Source organism: Phyllopteryx taeniolatus, chromosome 8, assembly GCF_024500385.1.
Source record: "Phyllopteryx taeniolatus isolate TA_2022b chromosome 8, UOR_Ptae_1.2, whole genome shotgun sequence".
In the NCBI taxonomy this organism is placed as follows: domain Eukaryota; kingdom Metazoa; phylum Chordata; class Actinopteri; order Syngnathiformes; family Syngnathidae; genus Phyllopteryx; species Phyllopteryx taeniolatus.
In genome coordinates this window covers 15,390,519-15,408,852 of record NC_084509.1, presented here as the reverse complement: position 1 = coordinate 15,408,852, position 18,334 = coordinate 15,390,519, and the positions used below count along the sequence as shown (strand labels likewise).

Here is an 18,334-nt window from a genome sequence, read left to right as displayed (position 1 = left end):
ACGTTACTTTGTAAAGCGTTACTGGCGTCACTGGTGAGAATGCTAGCTCGATTAATGTCTGTCCTGACATGTAAGCTACCTTCTGTGTGTCCTTTGCCATGGTTGGAAAATATGCATGAATCGGTCACACTCTATTAGGCTGTCAGTGGCGTGGATGATTAATGAGGCCAGAACACGTGGACGAGCCATTGACACCAAGCTGCCAAGCCAATGACTGACTGCAATGGGCAACATGGAAGAAGCTGGGACTAAACGATTCTGGTGGAACTTTGCACGCAAAACAAGGCATTTTGCCACTCAATTTTCAACTGAATGAAAAAGGAGACAAGACAATGACGAATTCGCATTCGCCATTGTCTGGACAATCTCTTACTTGATACCGATGTATGAGCCCAGTGGTTATAAGTCCCCTTTCTGGAGCCAAATCACTACATTTTGCTTATCCTTTGCTGCTCGACAGCATCCTCAAAAAAAAAATTCATTTTTTTTTTTCATTTCCTCTTTAGGCCTCTTGCACCACACCAACACACAGCCACGGGGAGGAAATAATTCTTAAAATCGGTTTCTTTTGTCCCAACACACCAAAGTTGATGTCTTAAGGGTGCCACAGAGGCCAGCCTTATTATCATTATTTTTGGCCAAAGCTGAAGGCTGTGATAATCAACTCTCTGGTCACAAAAATAGGATCTAAGCTCCAACTGACTCAGCGCTCTTCTACAGTAACAGAATCCTCAATAGATTTGGATTTTTTTATATACAGCATACAGAGAAATTCAAAACATTAAGACATTTGGAGAAAATATTCACCCAGGATTGTTTTATGTGCATCAGAAAACTGTGCATAGACTTGTAAATATAAATAAAAAATATATGTACAATGGTGACTTGAGATACAAGTTTAAATTGTTCAAACCACTCATTTTCCTTATTGAAATGAATTAAAAAAGCCATTAATCTGTTCCATCCTCCCCCCAAAACACCAATGTTTTTCTAATGACTTTTTAGCAAGGAAAACGGTACTCTATAATATTGTACTTCATAAAAACAAAGAGTAATAACAATTAAATTGAATGTACAGTACATAATTAAACACTTTGTGCGTAATGATTTAATATTTCAATTCAATTCATTGTGCTGCTACTTCTGGTGTGCCCACTTGGCAGATGTAGGGCAGTATAATAGTCGTACAAACCCAAACGAGTTGAGTAGAGTTCTCTGAGCCACCATTCAGCGCAAGACATTGGACGCTGAAGGAGTGCACATTGAGATGAAGCTAGGTGGCTCAAAGTGTCTCAATCCTATCTGTGTGCCTTTTGATATCTGGTGAATGTATTTCTGTTCCTGAAGGTGTAAAGCTGACTGTGAAACAAAAGAAAAAAGGTTAGCTGGTGCCACTCACAATCACCGTGCCTTTGTCTGGCGAGTTGTAATTACTCCTCGCTAGACTACAAGAGGGTGGGAACAGGCCTTGATTTAATCTTCCTTTCTATTTACAAAAAATAAATGTGCCCCAAGGGGATTGAGAGGCTTTTTTGAGGTCATTCGGTTTAGTATCTTTGGAATCTAACGAGTGCCTTTGACAAGGAGTTGGCGAGATCAATGCTGGCCTCAACTGCAAAATGTGCTCTCTTTTTCTTTCTTTCATCTGTCAAAGCTTGATATTTATCAGGTAGTGTTTTGGGACTATGCATCAACAAGCTATATTTAATTTGGATTTCAAGATGATTATGGAGTGCCGACTGTTTATTTTGGGATGTTGGCATCAAGCACGCTCTGCGAATTGCAGCAGCTGCTTCAGACAGTGTGTCAGAGGGTGAGATTTTTATAGTGCTGCATCTGCTACAGGAACACAGTTGTTGTGCATCCAAGATAGCTTAGTGTGTCAACACATCTTAAAGGAAAACACATAAAACACTGTTTGCACTTTGTCGGCAGGTGTAGGGATGGAGGCGTACGAACAAGGGCTCCATGCGTGTACCCTGAGTGTGTTTAGTCTGTACTCACAGTCGGCCTGTGCACAGATGAGGCAGGCGGTGGTGCTGTTAAAGAAGGTGAGAAGGCTCGCTACAGCCAGACTGACATCCATGTTGGTTGGCCTCAGGTCCAGAGTGGTGAAACGGAGGAACTGGACCTTTAAAATGTCTTCCGGAGCCACCTTTACGTAGGGCACCTGCACAGAGACAAGGACGTCAGTAGTAGTACAATGTATGGCAAGTTATTACCATAGACCATTTAGTCAAGGAAGTCTGAGGAGGTTTACCCTGAACCATGTGGCGACTGGTGTTTTTTTCTCTGGGATGTGGGGGGGGGGGGGGGGCGGGGCGGGATTATTCTCCAGGGAGGTCCTGAACGAGTTTCAAATCCACACCAGAGACCTCACCGGCTTTATAATCAAGTAGCGGTAACTGCTAGGCCAAATGCCTAGGCAGACAGTGTGGTCGCCAACGTGAATTTTAAGGCTGTCAGAGCTTGAGGGCTGAGCACCGCGGGCTGGCATACGGTCAACTTAATGAAACATAAAACTAAATAAAACTTGTGTGTTTCACTTGCACCTAATGTTACCAAACCTACCTTCAAAGTTGCAGACGTACAATGAGATGTAAAACTAAATAAATACCTGGAGTAACTCCAGCAGACAGCGAGTGAACGTTACGTGACTTGACCGAAAGTTGACCTTTTTTTTTTTACTGAATCATCAACATGCTGCGTGCATAGATCCCTAACAAGGTCAAATGAAGTCAGACAGCTCGGGTGCTGTTATTTTGCACCCCGACTTAGCGCTATCTGTTGAAGGGGAGCTAATCTGCATGGAAAACCTTTAACAAGAGTCTATGGGTAAAGACAAAGTATGTGCGCCCCAGACCGGAAGTGCGTCACTAATCAGAAAACACACGAGAGAAAGAACTTTACTCATCATTAGACATACAGTATATTGTTTATCCTGATCATCTAAAAACAGATAAACACATATTTTGAAATAGTTTTATTTTGCTATCAATATTTGTATTTTTTTTATTTTTTTGTCTTCAAAGAGAGTAATGGGCATGGTAGGGCGGCGCCTTAGCGCCCCCTATTACACTGCTAAACTCGTATTTGAGCAAAGATCCAGGTTATTTCATCATCATCATTTTTGGGGTCTTGTGCAGAGCGATCACCTAATCCAAGTGTTTGAGAATATTTGTCCTCAGCCGACCATCACCATTTCTGACTATCTAACAGTTCTCTGAGGAGTAGTACCCACAACCTTTATTTCAACCAGCTTCAAATCACGGCTGACTATTCCAATTCTGGCACCATTCTTCACAGAAAGCTGATGAGCAGTACCCTCAACCAGGATTTGAACCGGGTCAAATCAGGGCTAGCCATCCCACTTCTGACAACTTGTCAGAGAGGTCCGAGGGAATCATATGCGCCACATCACATTTCTGACATTATCTGACAGTTGTCTGAGGAGTACTACCTTTAACCTTTATTTCAACCGGTTTAAACTCACAGCTGACTATCTCGCTTCTGACACCTTTCTTGACAGAAGCCTGATGAGGAACCAACCAATAAGCGTCTGATACCATTGGTGTGGGATGTCTGAGGAGTAATCACCTAAATTCTTGAAATCACAGCTGACAATCCCATTTCTAAGAAAAGTCTGAGGTTCAGTACTCGCGACCCAAATTTGAACTCGGGTCAAATCACAGCTGAAGCTCACGTCTCATTTCTGACACCCTTTGACATGAAACTCTCCACCACGTCGTGTTAGAAAACATGCGCAAAATTGCCAAAACGTAAAATGGAAAAGCTAAAAAGCAGGATGTCATTAGACAGGAAGATTGCGTGTGCGCGCAAGTTTATGCTATGTGAGTCAAAGACAAGACAGGGGTCTGTGCAGTTACAGATGCATACTCAGAGCACACATCTTTACTGAGTGACTAAGATACTAAAATTTCTGTCTGGATCAAAGAATTTGTTTTCATATCACCCAACATGAACAAGGTATTGTTAGAGGAGAATTCATTTGAACGCCTCCTCAGCCACTGTTTTAAAACATTTGCTAACAAGACTCTATGGTGCAGTTTGATTTCAGGTGATGACATCAAAAATAGCGGCACATATTTTATAACTGCTGTATAACAATGACTCTTTATGGGACATTAACATCGATGATCTGCTTATGAGGTTGAAACATCAGTGTCATCATTCACTTGTTTATCAGTGCAAATTAGAAGGTCCCACCATTCTGCTTATGGATTATTTTTTAATATATAACAGGCTAGCAGATTTTGTGGTTGCTTATTGTGGCCAAAACCCTGGCTGAAAGCCTGGCTTCCTGAGTAATCAGAAAAAAATTATATTCTATTATATAATTAGAAGAATATCTGTTCTGCTTTTCCGATGTCATAAGAAATTAGACACAGAGGGTAAGTAAGGGAAAGTCAGCCAAGCCCTCCGTTAGAATCAATAAATACACTCCTCCGGTCCACTTCAGAGGGGCATGCAATCTTCAGATTGATTACCTTGTTCTTCCGGTGTTGATTTGTAGTATTAAAAATATGTGTATTCCCTTGTGGCTTGCAATTAAACCCCAACAACCCCAACTGTACTAAAGGGGCTGTGTGACACAGGCTAATTACTACTGCCAGTGAACAGATACTGTAGGCGCAAGTGGAATCTCCAACAATGAACGCCTCTCAGGTCACGCAATGCTGAATTCTCAGCGAAAAACTGCTTTCAAACCATAATATCAGACTGTTGAAACTATGGCAAATGGATTCAACATTTAAAAGCTAAGTTTGACTGTTTTATATTCTAAATTAACATTGCAGATATCAACAATGTCTTTCTGAGTAATCGTGATTGCATTTTGAATAGCTGGAATTTTCATTCAAGATATCTGTAGATGGCAGCACGGTGGACGACTGGTTAGGGTGCCAGCCTCACAGTTCTGAGGACCCGGGTTCAATCCCCGGCTCCGCCTGTGTGGAGTTTGCATGTTCTCCCCGTGCCTGCGTGGGTTTTCTCCGGGCACTCCGGTTTCCTCCCACATCCCAAAAACATGCATGAATTGGAGACTCTAAATTGCCCGTAGGTGTGACTGTGAGTGCGAATGGTTGTTTGTTTGTATGTGCCCTGCGATTGGCTGGCAACCAGTTCAGGGTGTACCCCGCCTCCTGCCCGATGACACCTGGGATTGGCTCCAGCACGCCCGCGACCCTAGTGAGGAGAAGCGGCTCAGAAAATGGATGGATGGATGGATGGATGGATATCTGTAGATAGAGATATTTGTCATTTATAGGTTTGCGAAGTCAAAACTGAATTACAGATATCTGCAAAGTAATTTTGCCAAGGACAAATAACATCACTTTTGCTATTCAGGTGTATGGAGTTTCTCATTTTAGATATCTACCATTGAGTTGCAGATATCCGCTACTGAATTACATATATCTGCAACTGAATTGTAGGTATCTGAAACTCCGGTTTGAGATATATGCAACACCATTTTGACTAGTCATCGTTCCAGTTCAAAATATCAACAGTGTCATTTCATCCTGTTAAAACTTGATTTAAAATATGAAATGGAGCATGCAGATATTTTGAATGATAGGGAATTAAAGATATCTTGAACTGGAATTCAACGCAAACTGGAGTTACAAATATCTACAATTCTGTTGCAGATAAATAATTCACATCATGGATACTTACAACTGAATTGTAGATATCTGTAATAAAAAACCCCATACACATTAATGATAAAAGTAACATAATTTGTCCTTGACGAAATGACGTTGCAGATATCTGAAATTCCAGTTGTGGATAGGAAAACTAGAGTTATGAATATCTGAAATGTTATTTTTACTAACCAAAGCTAAATTACAGACACTCTAGCTGTAAGATATATTCAGTCTATCTGATAAATGTTAAGAGGGCTTGACGTAAGAAACTGCAAAGTTATTACAAGTTTTAATAAAGTATGGCAACAGTTTTATCCAGGAGGTTCTACTCTAAGAGGCAGTGGACCTTCAATGTTTCCTCTTCACAACAACAAACTCAGACTGGTTGTTCCTAAGCTTAAACTCAGAAAAACACTAACTAATGTTGTACCACAATTCAAACCCAGCTTTTATCTATTTCCCCTGAATGAAATTAGTGTCTGCTTCAATGTGATGATGTGAACAGATCGTCACGAACAAGGTTGGCTGTGGGGCCTGAAAGGGAAATGGGTTGATAGCGAGTAACAGGTGTGGGGTCAGTCAGTTGGCCAGGCATTATGGTGGAGCCCAGTGGGGCTTGAAGGGGATACTGGAGGACATGCCCGGTCTGAAAAGAGCAACAGGGAAGGGAGCCTCTTCATCACAGCAGATTGCCTGTCTGTGCTCTTCTCAATACCCATACATTGCCTTCCTCTTCGTCCCCATATTCCCTTGATTGGTTTTCAATCCTTGCCCATTGTTGTGTAATGGAGTCCCTGGGTGTCTGGATGGATGGAGGTGCAGCCAGTACTGACAGCCCCCAATGGAACACTCAAACCTGGGTAATAAGGAGCCCTGAACCTGGATAATAGTTGTACAGCACGCAGGGAACTGAGCCCCGCATTGGGAGGATCTTTGATTGTTCCAATTTGATTTGTCCGACTTCTCACTCCCCTTTTCTCATTTCTCTATGTACCCAAGCTCATTCCGTTCTATATTCCACTGCTTACTCGTCTTTCTAATCTGAATTTTGTCCTGGTATTACCCCGGTTACTGAAAAAAATACTTTCTACTGGGGCTGGGCACAGAAAAGATTAATTGTCTGTTAAGAATTTGGTCAATTGTGTGGAATTGATTGCTGATTAATTGTTCCTTGAAGCAATTAAGGGAAAATAGACTTTGCTCCAACACGCTGAGGTGCTGTTGACTGAATAAACCAAGAAGATTTGGGCTGAATGTAGAGCGCTTTAACACCTATCCCATTTACATTCATAGGATGGCGACCAGTCCAGGCTATACCCCGGTTCGTGCCCAAAATCAGAAGGAATAGGTTTTAGCTCAGACACGAACGACCCTTACAAGGAAAAGCACTTTAGAAAATGGACAGATGGAAAAATATTTATCAATCAGGTTAGCATTGATCGAGAAATTGTAGGCTACCACCTTAACAAATCGCCCGCTCAGGTTAGCAATAGAAGCAATACTCTGAATTGATTACCGACAGTAACAGGAGCCGTCTAATGTTTTGACTCAGAGGTGTTCCAAAGACAGTTAATCAATGTCCCATATTAAGACCATCAAGTTGTCAACCGCATTTGAGGCACCTGCCACACTTCTTATCTGCAACCAACAGCTCGTGTAATTCAATCGTATTGGTCGGTTAATCTGAACAGTAAAAACAGGAAAATCATTCCCATGTCATGTCTGAGTTGGGATGCTTCTAAAACACCACAAGAAGCTTCAGTTCAGATTGCAAGGAAGCATGCAATGGTAAGAAGAGTAAGGGAGCTATTTTATCCTCAACATAGGGATTTCTTAATATGACTCATAATGTAGATTAATCATAATCATATGATACATTTTTATTAATGGGCTAAACCTTAGCCGATCAATATATGGGCTAAAGGCCTTTAGTATTTTGTGTGTTTATGTAAATATGCCTTTCCCTTACCCCCTACCAACTGCCTTCCCAGATGTAACAGCCGATAATTTACAACAAGAAAAGATCTGTTAAGACCCCCTACCCTGCACCATGCGCCAGTGTCAAGCCACTTGTCACTTATGTCACTTACTGTATGATCGAAAGGTAGAGTTTATATGTGAGTGTAGTGTTTTACAATACAGGTTGAGGTAAAGTAACATCAAATGTGAGGTGCATTACTAACATGACGGAATTACCCTTACCCTCATTTGTCATTTAAATTACGAGAGTGTTAAAAGAGTGTTTTATGTTTGTAACATCTTACTTTTGATCATACTAGTATGAAAATAATGTTTAAATATTGCTTAACAGCCGGCACGGTAGTCGACTGGTTATCACATCTGCCTCACAGTTCTGGGGACCGGGGTTCAAATCCCGGCCCCGCCTGTGTGGAGTTTGCATGTTCTCCCCGTGCTTGGGTGGGTTTTCTCCGGGCACTACGGTTTCCTCCCACATCCCAAAAACATGCGTGGTAGGTTGATTGAAGACTCTAAATTGCCCATAGGAGTGAATGTGTGTGCGAATGGTTGTTTGTTTCTATGTGCCCTGCGATTGGCTGGCGACCAGTTTAGGGTGTACCCCGCCTCCCGCCTGAAGATAGCTAGGATAGGCTCCAGCAGCCCGCGACCCTAGTGAGGAGAAGCGGCTCAGAAAATGGATGGATGGATATTGCTTAAGATGTACAGTTAAAAAGGTTTTAGAGTTGCGGGAGTTTTGTACTCCAGAACAAATGATTGCGAATACTGTATAATTGAGCTCACTGGGAAAAAAGCCAAAAATAAAATTGAGGTACCACTATATCCTATTATCAATGGTAATACCAAGACCTTGAGGTCAGTTATCTATTCCATTGATTTCAAGGATCCATTTCTACTAATTACTTTTTAAATTATAGAATATGTGAATATACTGTATATAGATATATTTAGATCTCTTGAATGTAAATGAACTGAATATTTTCCCTCACCCTGTTTTTAAGGGGCCGAATAAAGGTTGCCTTTCAAAAATAGTGATCACATACTATTTTCAGTGAGGTACAAAACAAATATCAAAAAGTCAAAATTTGCTGTTTGAAAATTAGATTGAAGCATATCATATTATTATTTAAGCATCTGCTCAGAGTCATTATTGCCAAGGGAGGAGGATTAATTGCATCTAGAAATTGTGAGGGGGGAGAAAATATCTAATATTTTCAGAGGCCCAAAGGTAGCCTGCACTTTCAGGTGGCATTACTCCAATGAAATGCAGCGTTGACTGCTGCTGATGACAATTATAGATGTTTGTAAGCTGACTGAGTGGATGATGAGGCAACGATGAAGGTGTGGATGAAGGGGGAAGGAAAGCCGAGACGAGAAGCCAACAGCTAGATTGTCAGATGTGAATGAGCAAGAGAGGTTCCAACAAGACAAATTGCCAAGAGGGAAAAAAGACATCCTGTGATGGTAATAATAATGAATAATGTTGTAAAAGTGGAAGAATGTTGTAAAAGTGGACAATTTGCATGTCAATTTGTTCCGTGTATTTTAATTTTTTTTTTATACAGACCACAGACAAAATAAACGTCAAGGACATTATGCACTTTAGTTCACAGTAAAAGCTCGGCAGGAATGCTGATCTGTCACAGAAACAGTTTGCTGTATCAATGGAAAATACAGTATGTGGGTGTTTTTGTTCATTACACTAAGGTTTGGTATGTATTTTGGAATGTATTTTTTTGTGTATAATCATATCAAACTGATGTTGGAGTTCCTGTGATATATGATCTGATTGATGATATGATTTGTTTTTCTTTTCATTGTGGCCCCAACAGTCCTCTGCAGGTTTGGATTGCTGGATTATAAAGTGCATTCTTCTTTGAAAAAGCTCCAAAATGTCTACTTGCAATAAGATACAGCATTTGGTCTTAAAATAAACATAAATAAATATATAATTTATGGTATTTAGTTCTTGTATTATTGAAGTTTTTCTGTGCCGCCATGTTTTTTTCCGCAGATGTATCAAACGCTGATAACTACCATCATTTGTAGATATGTTTACACAGTCAATGTTCCCCCCCCCCCCCCCCCCCATTAAGTACTATAACCTAATGACAATTTGGCTGTGTTGAAGATGTAATGCGGTTTATCCTCTTCTCGTTTTGAACCTTGGCACCTCATTTAATAATATTGTAAATAGAAGTCTTCATTTGACGATTTTGAGTCCATGTTCTTCTTTAACATACAGTAGGTTTGTATTAGTGGCAACAATTTTGTCCATGTGTGTAAGTGTTGCTTGAGGATTGGCCCTATTCATACAGGGCAAGGATTCAGCATTCGTGCTTATGCGTCTCTGCTCATTCTATCTTGGATTTGTACAACCCCAATTCCAATAAAGTTGGGACATTGTGTTAAACAAATAAAAATGAAAAAAAAATAAAAAAATACAATGATTTGCAAGTAATGCTCATCCTATATTTAATTGAATATACTACAAAGACAAGATATTTAATGTTAAAACTGATGAACTGTATTGTTTTAGAAAATAATCATTAACTTTGAATTTTATGGCTGCAACACGTTCCAAAAAAGGTGGGAAAGTTGGCAAAAAAGACTGAGAAAGTTGAGGAATGCTCATCAAACACCTGTTTGGAACATCCCACAAGTGAACAGGTTAATTGGGAACAGGTGGGTATACATTCACATGCAAAGATGGGGCGAGGTTCACCTCTTTGTGAACAAGTGCGCGAGAAAATAGTCGAACAGTTTAAGGACAATGTTCCTCAACGTACAATTGCAGGGAATTTAGGGATTTCATCATCTACGCTCCATAATATCACCAAAAGGTTCAGAGAATCTGGAGAAATCACTGCATGCAAGCGGCAAGGCCGAAAACCAACATTGAATGCCCGTGACCTTTGATCCCTCAGGCGGCACTGCATCAAAAACTGACCTCAATGTGTAAAGGATATCACCACATGGGCTCAGGAACACTTCAGAAAACCAATGTCAGTAAATACAGTTCGGCGCTACATCCGTAAGTACAACTTGAAACTCTACTATGGAAAGCAAAAGTCATTCATCAACAACACCCAGAAACGCCGCCGGCTTCTCTGGGTCGAGCTCATCTAAGATGGACTGATGCAAAGTGGAAAAGTGTTCTATGGTCCGACGAGTCCACATTTCAAATTGTTTTTGGAAATTGTGGACGTCGTGTCCTCTGGGCCAAAGAGGAAAAGAACCATCCGGACTGTTATGGACACAAAGTTCAAAAGCCAGCATCTGTGATTGTATGGGGCTGTGTTAGTGCCAACGGCATGGGTAACTTACACATCTGTGAAGGCACCACTAATGCTGAAAGGTACATACAGGTTTTGGAGAAACATATGCTGCCATCCAAGCAGCGTCTTTTTCATGGACGCCCCTGCTTATTTCTGCAAGACAATGCCAAACCACATTCTGCACGTGTTACAACAGCATGGCTTCGTAGTAAAAGAGTGCAGGTACTAGACTGGCCTGCCTGCAGTCCAGACCTGTCTCCCATTGAAAATGTGTAGCGCAAGCGTAAAATACGACAACGGAGACCCCAGACTGTTGAACAGATGAAGCTGTACATCAAGCAAGAATGGGAAAGAATTCCACCTTCAAAGCTTCAACAATTAGTTGTCCTCAGTTCCCAAACGTTTATTGAATGTTGTTAAAAGAAAAGGTGATGTAACACAGTGGTAAACATGACCCTGTCCCAGCTTTTTTGGAACGTGTTGCAGCCATAAAATTCTAAGTTAATGATTATTTGCTAAAAACAATAAAGTTTATCAGTTTGAACATTAAATATCTTCTCTTTGTAGTGTATTAAATTAAATATAGGTCGAACATGATTTGCAAATCATTGTATTCTGTTTTTATTTATGTTTAACACAACCTCCCAATTTCATTGGAATTGAGGTTGTAGATACAGTATGCATGTGCTCTTGTCTGTATGTATGCACGTGTGTTCCCTGCAGTGTGACAGAAGGGATGGCAGGTCTGCAGACAGCAGCTTGACAGCCGTTTAATGAGGATGCTCTCACAGGAGCGAAAGAACACGCTCTAGAACGCACCGTAAACACCAGGGAAGAGGATGCACCTTTGTTCAGCAACAAACACAATATGCTTGCATTCATTATTGACAACGTTGCCCTCTGATTTGCTAGCATGACCTAAAAGAGAGCTGGCATCCTTAGACTACTGAGCCAGTGATGTCATATCCGCTGACTTACATAATTACCTCCACCAAGAACTAGGCTTATATGTATTGTTTGATGACCCTTTGTTAGGCTACATTTACACCAGGTCCCAGCAATGGCTATGCATTTAAAATAAATTTCTATCAATCAAATCTGAGGGACAGATTTAGGATTGTTAATCTTTGGTTGAGGTGTTGTTCTGGATTTCCATGTGTGTGTTAGGCAAAGGTATGTACTCTCAGCCAACTGCAAAAACTAGTTCATTGCACATCATTCAAAACCTCGAAACTGCGACGGTGGGGCTGTCATAAACCGAAGGACCCTCTGGAAGTGAGTATAATAATTTATTCCTCCATTTCTCTGTGTGGTGTGCAACAAAAGTATGTCATTTAAATTTTCACTTAAAGCATTATAATCAATACAACAAATGTGTGGTTACAGTCCACTTGCATTGGGGCTTAAAAGAGGCAATGACCAACCAGACCCAGCAGATGGAGCTGCACTTTCAGGGGCTAAAGTGCCCTTACATTCAGACAGGCTGGCATGTTAAGGATTGCTCGGCCTTGGCAGAGGTCTGTGCTCCACTGAGTGCCATCCTAGTTCTACTCATGCTAATAACTGCTTTTCCGCGGAACATTTCTAGTCATATTCAAATACCAGTACATTAAAATTTGGCCAGGAAACACAAGTTACTGAGCAGGGTTTATTTCCCTGCTATGCAGTCAAGTGTGCAAGCTTTCTGCTACCTGTCTGCTGTGAACCCAAGTGGAGCCTGATATGGAGGCAGTGCAACTGGGTGAGCGAGCCATATGGAGAGCAGAGCCTTAATGCGGAAGTACATCTGCTGGTTTGAACCCCCAAGTGGCAGGAGAGCTAAAGCTCTTCATCACAACACTTTTTACGGGTCATCAAATATGTCAGGCGCGGCAGTGGGAACATTCACACAATTTAGCGACACTCTTGTTCAAAAGGTTTGGTTTACATTACACACATTGCAAACACTTGTCGCTAAATGGTAACAAAAAAAAATTTTACCCATTGAAATAAATCCATCAATCCATTTTCTGTACCGCTTATCCTCACTAGGGTCGCAGGCGTGCTGGAGCCTATCCCAGCTAACATCGGGCAGGAGGCGGGGTACACCCTGAACTGCTTGCCAGCCAATTGCAGTGAAATAAATTGAAATTAAATTATTACATTATAATTAAAATTGGCACAGTCTAAATTGCCCTTAAGTGTGAATGTGAGTGCGAACGTTTGTTTGTTTGTATGTGCCCCGCGATTGGCTGGCAACCACTTCAGGGTGTACCCCACCTCCTGCCCGATGTTAGCTGGGATAGGCTCCAGCACGCCCGCGACCCTAGTGAGGAGAAGCGGCTCAGAAAATGGATGGATGGATGGATAATTAAAATTAGTCACTTGTTGGATGTGTGTCCTTAAGAAGCATGGCCTAGTGAGTCATGTCAGGAACTGAAGTTGAGTTGGCCAGGTACCACACGGTTAAGTAAGTCCGCTTACTTCACAGAAACATCTTATACTATCTACTGTACTATACTATACTATACTATACATGCTGGTTTCAACTACAAGGCATATCTTTCATGAAATTTTAGCACTACTAAGTAGTACAAATACTGTCACTGTAGATCCTTTAAGGCCATTTAAATAAGTCTTTGTTTGGTGTGAACTCGGCAATCAACAATCATACAGTGCCAAATGAAGGTTGGTGTTATTCGGTAGCGATGAGAACATACATGATCCCATCACAACCCGATTACAAATCAAAATTAACCTTCCATGGAATGAATGGTAATATATAAAGAGGTAGTATGAAAACGGTTGAGACCATTGACTTCCTGAATGTCTTCAGCTTAGTGAGCAAACAGTTAGTGTGTCAAACGTCTTCTTTCACGGTGTGAAAAGGACTTGCATTTAGTACCGCTGTGCGAAGAAACAAAACCAGGGAGGAAACACAAATTTCCACATAAAATACGCTGGATTACAGAAACGAATTCCATAGTTAGTGTGAAAGGATTAAATCAGTGTACAGTGGAACCTCGATTTAACAGACCTGAAATAAAAAGAAGATTCCCAGACAGAATGGTTGTGTCCGGTTGGAACTCAAAACGCCCCCTTGCAATGGACAAAATTAGTTAGTTCCAGAATTGGTTGCTGTTGTTTACTGGCGCAGGATCAGCGGTACAGAGAATGGATGAATTTTTATTGGCGCAATCAACAGGCAGACTGGTCACTATATTACCGGGAATAGTCACAGTTGTTTACTTATGGTCCAGTATACAGTTTTCTGTCAAGCCGTTCACTATGGCATCCAACGGAGGTGAGAAGAGGAAGCGGATGATCCTTGCGGCTCATGAAAGTCATGGCGACTGGCCACCGTGGCACAACAAAGGTACCTTCTTGTTTAAAGTTACCCTTACGTAAACTTACATATATTAATAATAAATATATGGAAATAATAATAATCATTTTGTACTGTACTGTGTGTTTTCAGGTCAAGAAAAAAAAAAGTGCTTCAAATTAACGCCTTTAACAGTAGACCCCCTCCACCCTATTAGTCCGTTAAATTGAGGTTCCACTGTACCTTTACAGATATAATGGCTTGTCACTAGAGGGTAGAGGGGTACATTCAAATATTCAGAATTTATACCACTGACAATTGAATTTAATAGCTTCGGAACATTTCTGTACTTATTATGGTTCAGAAAGTCTAATAATTGTGTCTTTTGCGGCGATGATGTCGATTGTTCCTTAAGAGATAGGAATTGAACCCCATCTTGACAATGTAATCTATTGCAAATTCAAAATTATATGGCTATTTTGTTGGCAACTGTTTTTTAGCATGTGCGGCTTATTAAGCTGATAGGGATGGTTCTGCAGGGCAGCAGGAAATGAGAATTTGCATGTGGTAGATCTCCCTGAAACCCTTTCACATTAAACAGTTTATGAGATATTTATATGATCAGCTGTTGGAATTCAGATAACGCTGACTAAAAAAAATTAACGGAAGAGAAAGGAAGGCGCAACATAGCTGTAGCAACTCCGCCCTAGCAACCAACTCATCTTGGCGTCAGTCCAGGCAAGAAGACCTCAATTTGTGGAAGTAATGAGCCTGTTTCAGGTCCCAGTAGCCGTAGAAGAAGCAGCCTAGTCATAGAGATGAAGTGTGCTGCGGCTCCCATGGTGCCTTTTAGGAAAGTGGAACATTGACCATGAGATCTCTATCTCATTGATCAGACGGTTCAGGAGGGAAAAAAAAGTTCATTTCCTCTTAGGGTTGGTTCCTCACTCCAATGCCCTTTTCCCTGAGCCAATGTCTTCGTACAACTAGCTAGCTAGAGATTCTCGACTGTTGTGCTACCAGTGTTGACATTTTATTTTGGGGAATGAATAACAAATTATTAATTTGATATCGGGGCAGTCTCAAACCTTCTGTATGATAAAATTATGTTAACTGTCTACGCTTTTGGGTGACATTTCCGTATGAAAATAAAATGCACTATAACCTTTACTGAATTTGGCTTTGTCTAAACTTTTGAATGCACATGTCCAACTGTCAATGTTTTAGTACTTTTTGCACAACTTGCTCTTCTCTAACAAGGAGCTGAATGCCAACATTCACAACATTGTGTTTATTTATTCAAAAGGATGCATCTATCAAATTGAGCTAGAGGCCACTGTTATGTCTTTGAAATATCTATTGTTGATGAACACGAAATGAAAATGTTTTTACTTGTCATTTAAAAGCTAACTAACTTCATGTCTTGAAATAAGCAGTCTCATCACTTCATTATTTATACAATCACTGCAAATTACATTAAAAGAACTTACACTAGCACTAATACCAGATAAGAGGTCTACGGTGATCAAACATAATTCTCAACAAGCAAGCAGTCTATAGAAAACGTTTACACACCCCTGTTAAATGCCAGGTTTTTGTGATTTAAAAAAAATTTAAACCAAGATTAATCATTTCAAAACATTTTCCACCATTAATATGTCCTGTAACCTGTACAACTCCATTGATGTTTTTCTTTTCTCTTTGAGAGGGGACATAAAAACAAACAACTGCAATAGTGTGGTTGCGCAAGTATGCACACCCTCCTATAACTGGGATGTGGATGTGTTCACAATTAACCAATCACATTCAAACCCATGTTAAATGGGAGTCAGCAAACACCTGCCACCATTTAATGTGCATCTGACTAAGTCCAAACAAATTTCAGATCTTCTAGTATGCTTTTCTTGACTTGTTTTTGCTTTCTAGCGGTAATATGAAGGTTTCATGCTAACATTGACTGTTCATAATTGTGAACACTAGGTGCGCTGTCATGTGACTGGCTTGTATCGTCTGATTGGTGAATTGGAGTCAAATGACATTAGTGATCATGTTGGATTGGCGCAACGGGTGCCCTATGTGGAGGTCAAAGATGGAGTCTAAAAATAGATGCACACATGCAAGAATGTATAAATTAAAGTAGCAAACGGCATGCTGATCGTTGTAAGGGAGTATCGATCCTTCTTCACATAAATACTCAAGTCAAAGTAAAAAGTATGGTGCATTTAAAGTACTCTGACAAGTACGGTTTAGTTATGAGGAAAAACGTGTGTTGGTCGTTACCGGAGCTTGGGAGAAGACATTCATTCAAGTATTGCTTGAGGTATGTTCACATACTTTTAATAAGATACGGCTCGCAAGCAGGCAACAAAACGTTATGTAGTCTAGCAAGCTAGTGCTAGCACTAACGGTTGTACATAAACATGCTGGCATTCTGTCGAATCATGCTCTAAAGCTGCGGTAAACATTGGTGTGTGTGCATGAATAAATGTTGACAACAGTGAACAAGTATGTTGACAACGGCAAGCACGGGGGCCGATGCGCCCGTCACAATACGCAATCCTATTGGTCGACATTATTGCCCGATGATAGCTGGGATAGGCTCCAGCACGCCCGTGACCCTAGTGAAGAGAAGCGGCTCAGAAAATGGATGGATGGATGGAACATTCAGAGTCGTATTCACAAAAACTAGTAGGCCTTTTAAGATGATACTAAATTTGTAATGGACCTTCATTATAGTGCCAATTAGAGGATGGAATGACTTGTTGACAACAATGAGCAGAACAAAAGGGATACAGCATTGCTTCTTCAATGTTGAGATTTAGCTTGAGACTGATAGTAAGTCATTAGGGAGAGCCACAGCGAAGGGCAGCCTTCAGAATCCTCTGGTTTCCATTAGTTGGCTGAACCATGCCTGACCTGCTGATTATTTACACTGGTGAGCACGTGTGCGAAGAAGGGAAGGTGTGAGACAGAGACAGGTTGCAGAGGGCAAATGATAAAATAAGCAAGGCAGGCGCAGGTGGAGCCGGAAAACATTAACAAGTAAAACGCAGCAAGCCGTGGTTCGTGCAGAGGCCGTAATCATGGATATTAGAAAAATGTACCTTGTCAGACAGAAGAAAATTGACTTGAAATATTTTATGGCAACAATAAAGCAGGGCAATGAGTTGAAACTAGGGCAACAAGTGCAAAAATTTTTGTAATATTGACAAGAGAAGGCATGTCATTCATTTAATCTGTGCGCTGAGATTTCCGTCAGGGAGGAGTTTGGGAATGAAAATGAACTCAGTAGCATGTTGGTAGATGCATTCACTTGCATTTCTCAGGTTTCACGTAATTGGAATGAATGCAAAGGAAGTTGCCATACAATTTGGAAGGTGGCCAACATTTTCTTCCCAAAAAAAGTATGCTTTGAAATTCGCACAAAATGTCATCAGTACATCACGCACAAGCTCAGTGTTCTAGACTTCAAAGAGATGGCAGTTCAGCATACGTCAAAGGAATAAATAAATATTTATTTTTATGTTTTTTCTTTTTCTTTTTTTACTTTTGGGTTGTAAACAGAAGAACAACCCGAGAAAACAAGAATAGTAATATGCAGCAGAAACAGTGATAAATAGAAATAGTGCATATTGTTCGGTCCGACGTCATGTGAAGTAAGTTAAAGCTATGAGACTCCCGTGTCACCTTACCTCATATTCACTGCCAGTCCTCCATGTTAACATTCATTCATTCATTCATTCATTCATCTTCCGTACCGCTTCTCCTCACTCGGGTCGCGGGCGTGCTGGAGCCTATCCCAGCTAACTTGGGGCGAGAGGCGGGGTACACCCTGAACTGGTCGCCAGCCAAGCACAGGGCACATATTTGCAACCATTTGCACTCACATTCACACCTACGGGCAATTTAGAGTCATCAATTCACCTACCACGCATGTTTTTGGGATGTGGGAGGAAACCGGAGTACCCGGAGAAAACCCACGCTTGCACGCGGAGAATATGCAAACGCCACACAGGCTGGGATTTGAACCCCCGGTTCTGTGAGGCAGCTGTACTAACCATTTGTCCAGCGTGCCGCCCCATCTTAATATGGCTATTTGAATTCAACAGCCG

The 18,334-nt window shown here is 41.0% G+C and overlaps 1 protein-coding gene across 2 annotated transcripts in view; it reads right to left on the bottom strand.

Annotated features, from left to right (window-relative positions):
- Positions 1–18,334, bottom strand: part of grik4 (glutamate receptor, ionotropic, kainate 4) — a 408,097-nt gene that overhangs the window by 127,424 nt on the left and 262,339 nt on the right. For both annotated transcript variants that reach the window (XM_061782686.1, XM_061782687.1), the window contains one exon: positions 2,005–2,170. In XM_061782686.1, coding sequence (XP_061638670.1) covers positions 2,005–2,170 — 166 coding nt within the window. The remainder of the gene's footprint in view (positions 1–2,004; positions 2,171–18,334) is intronic.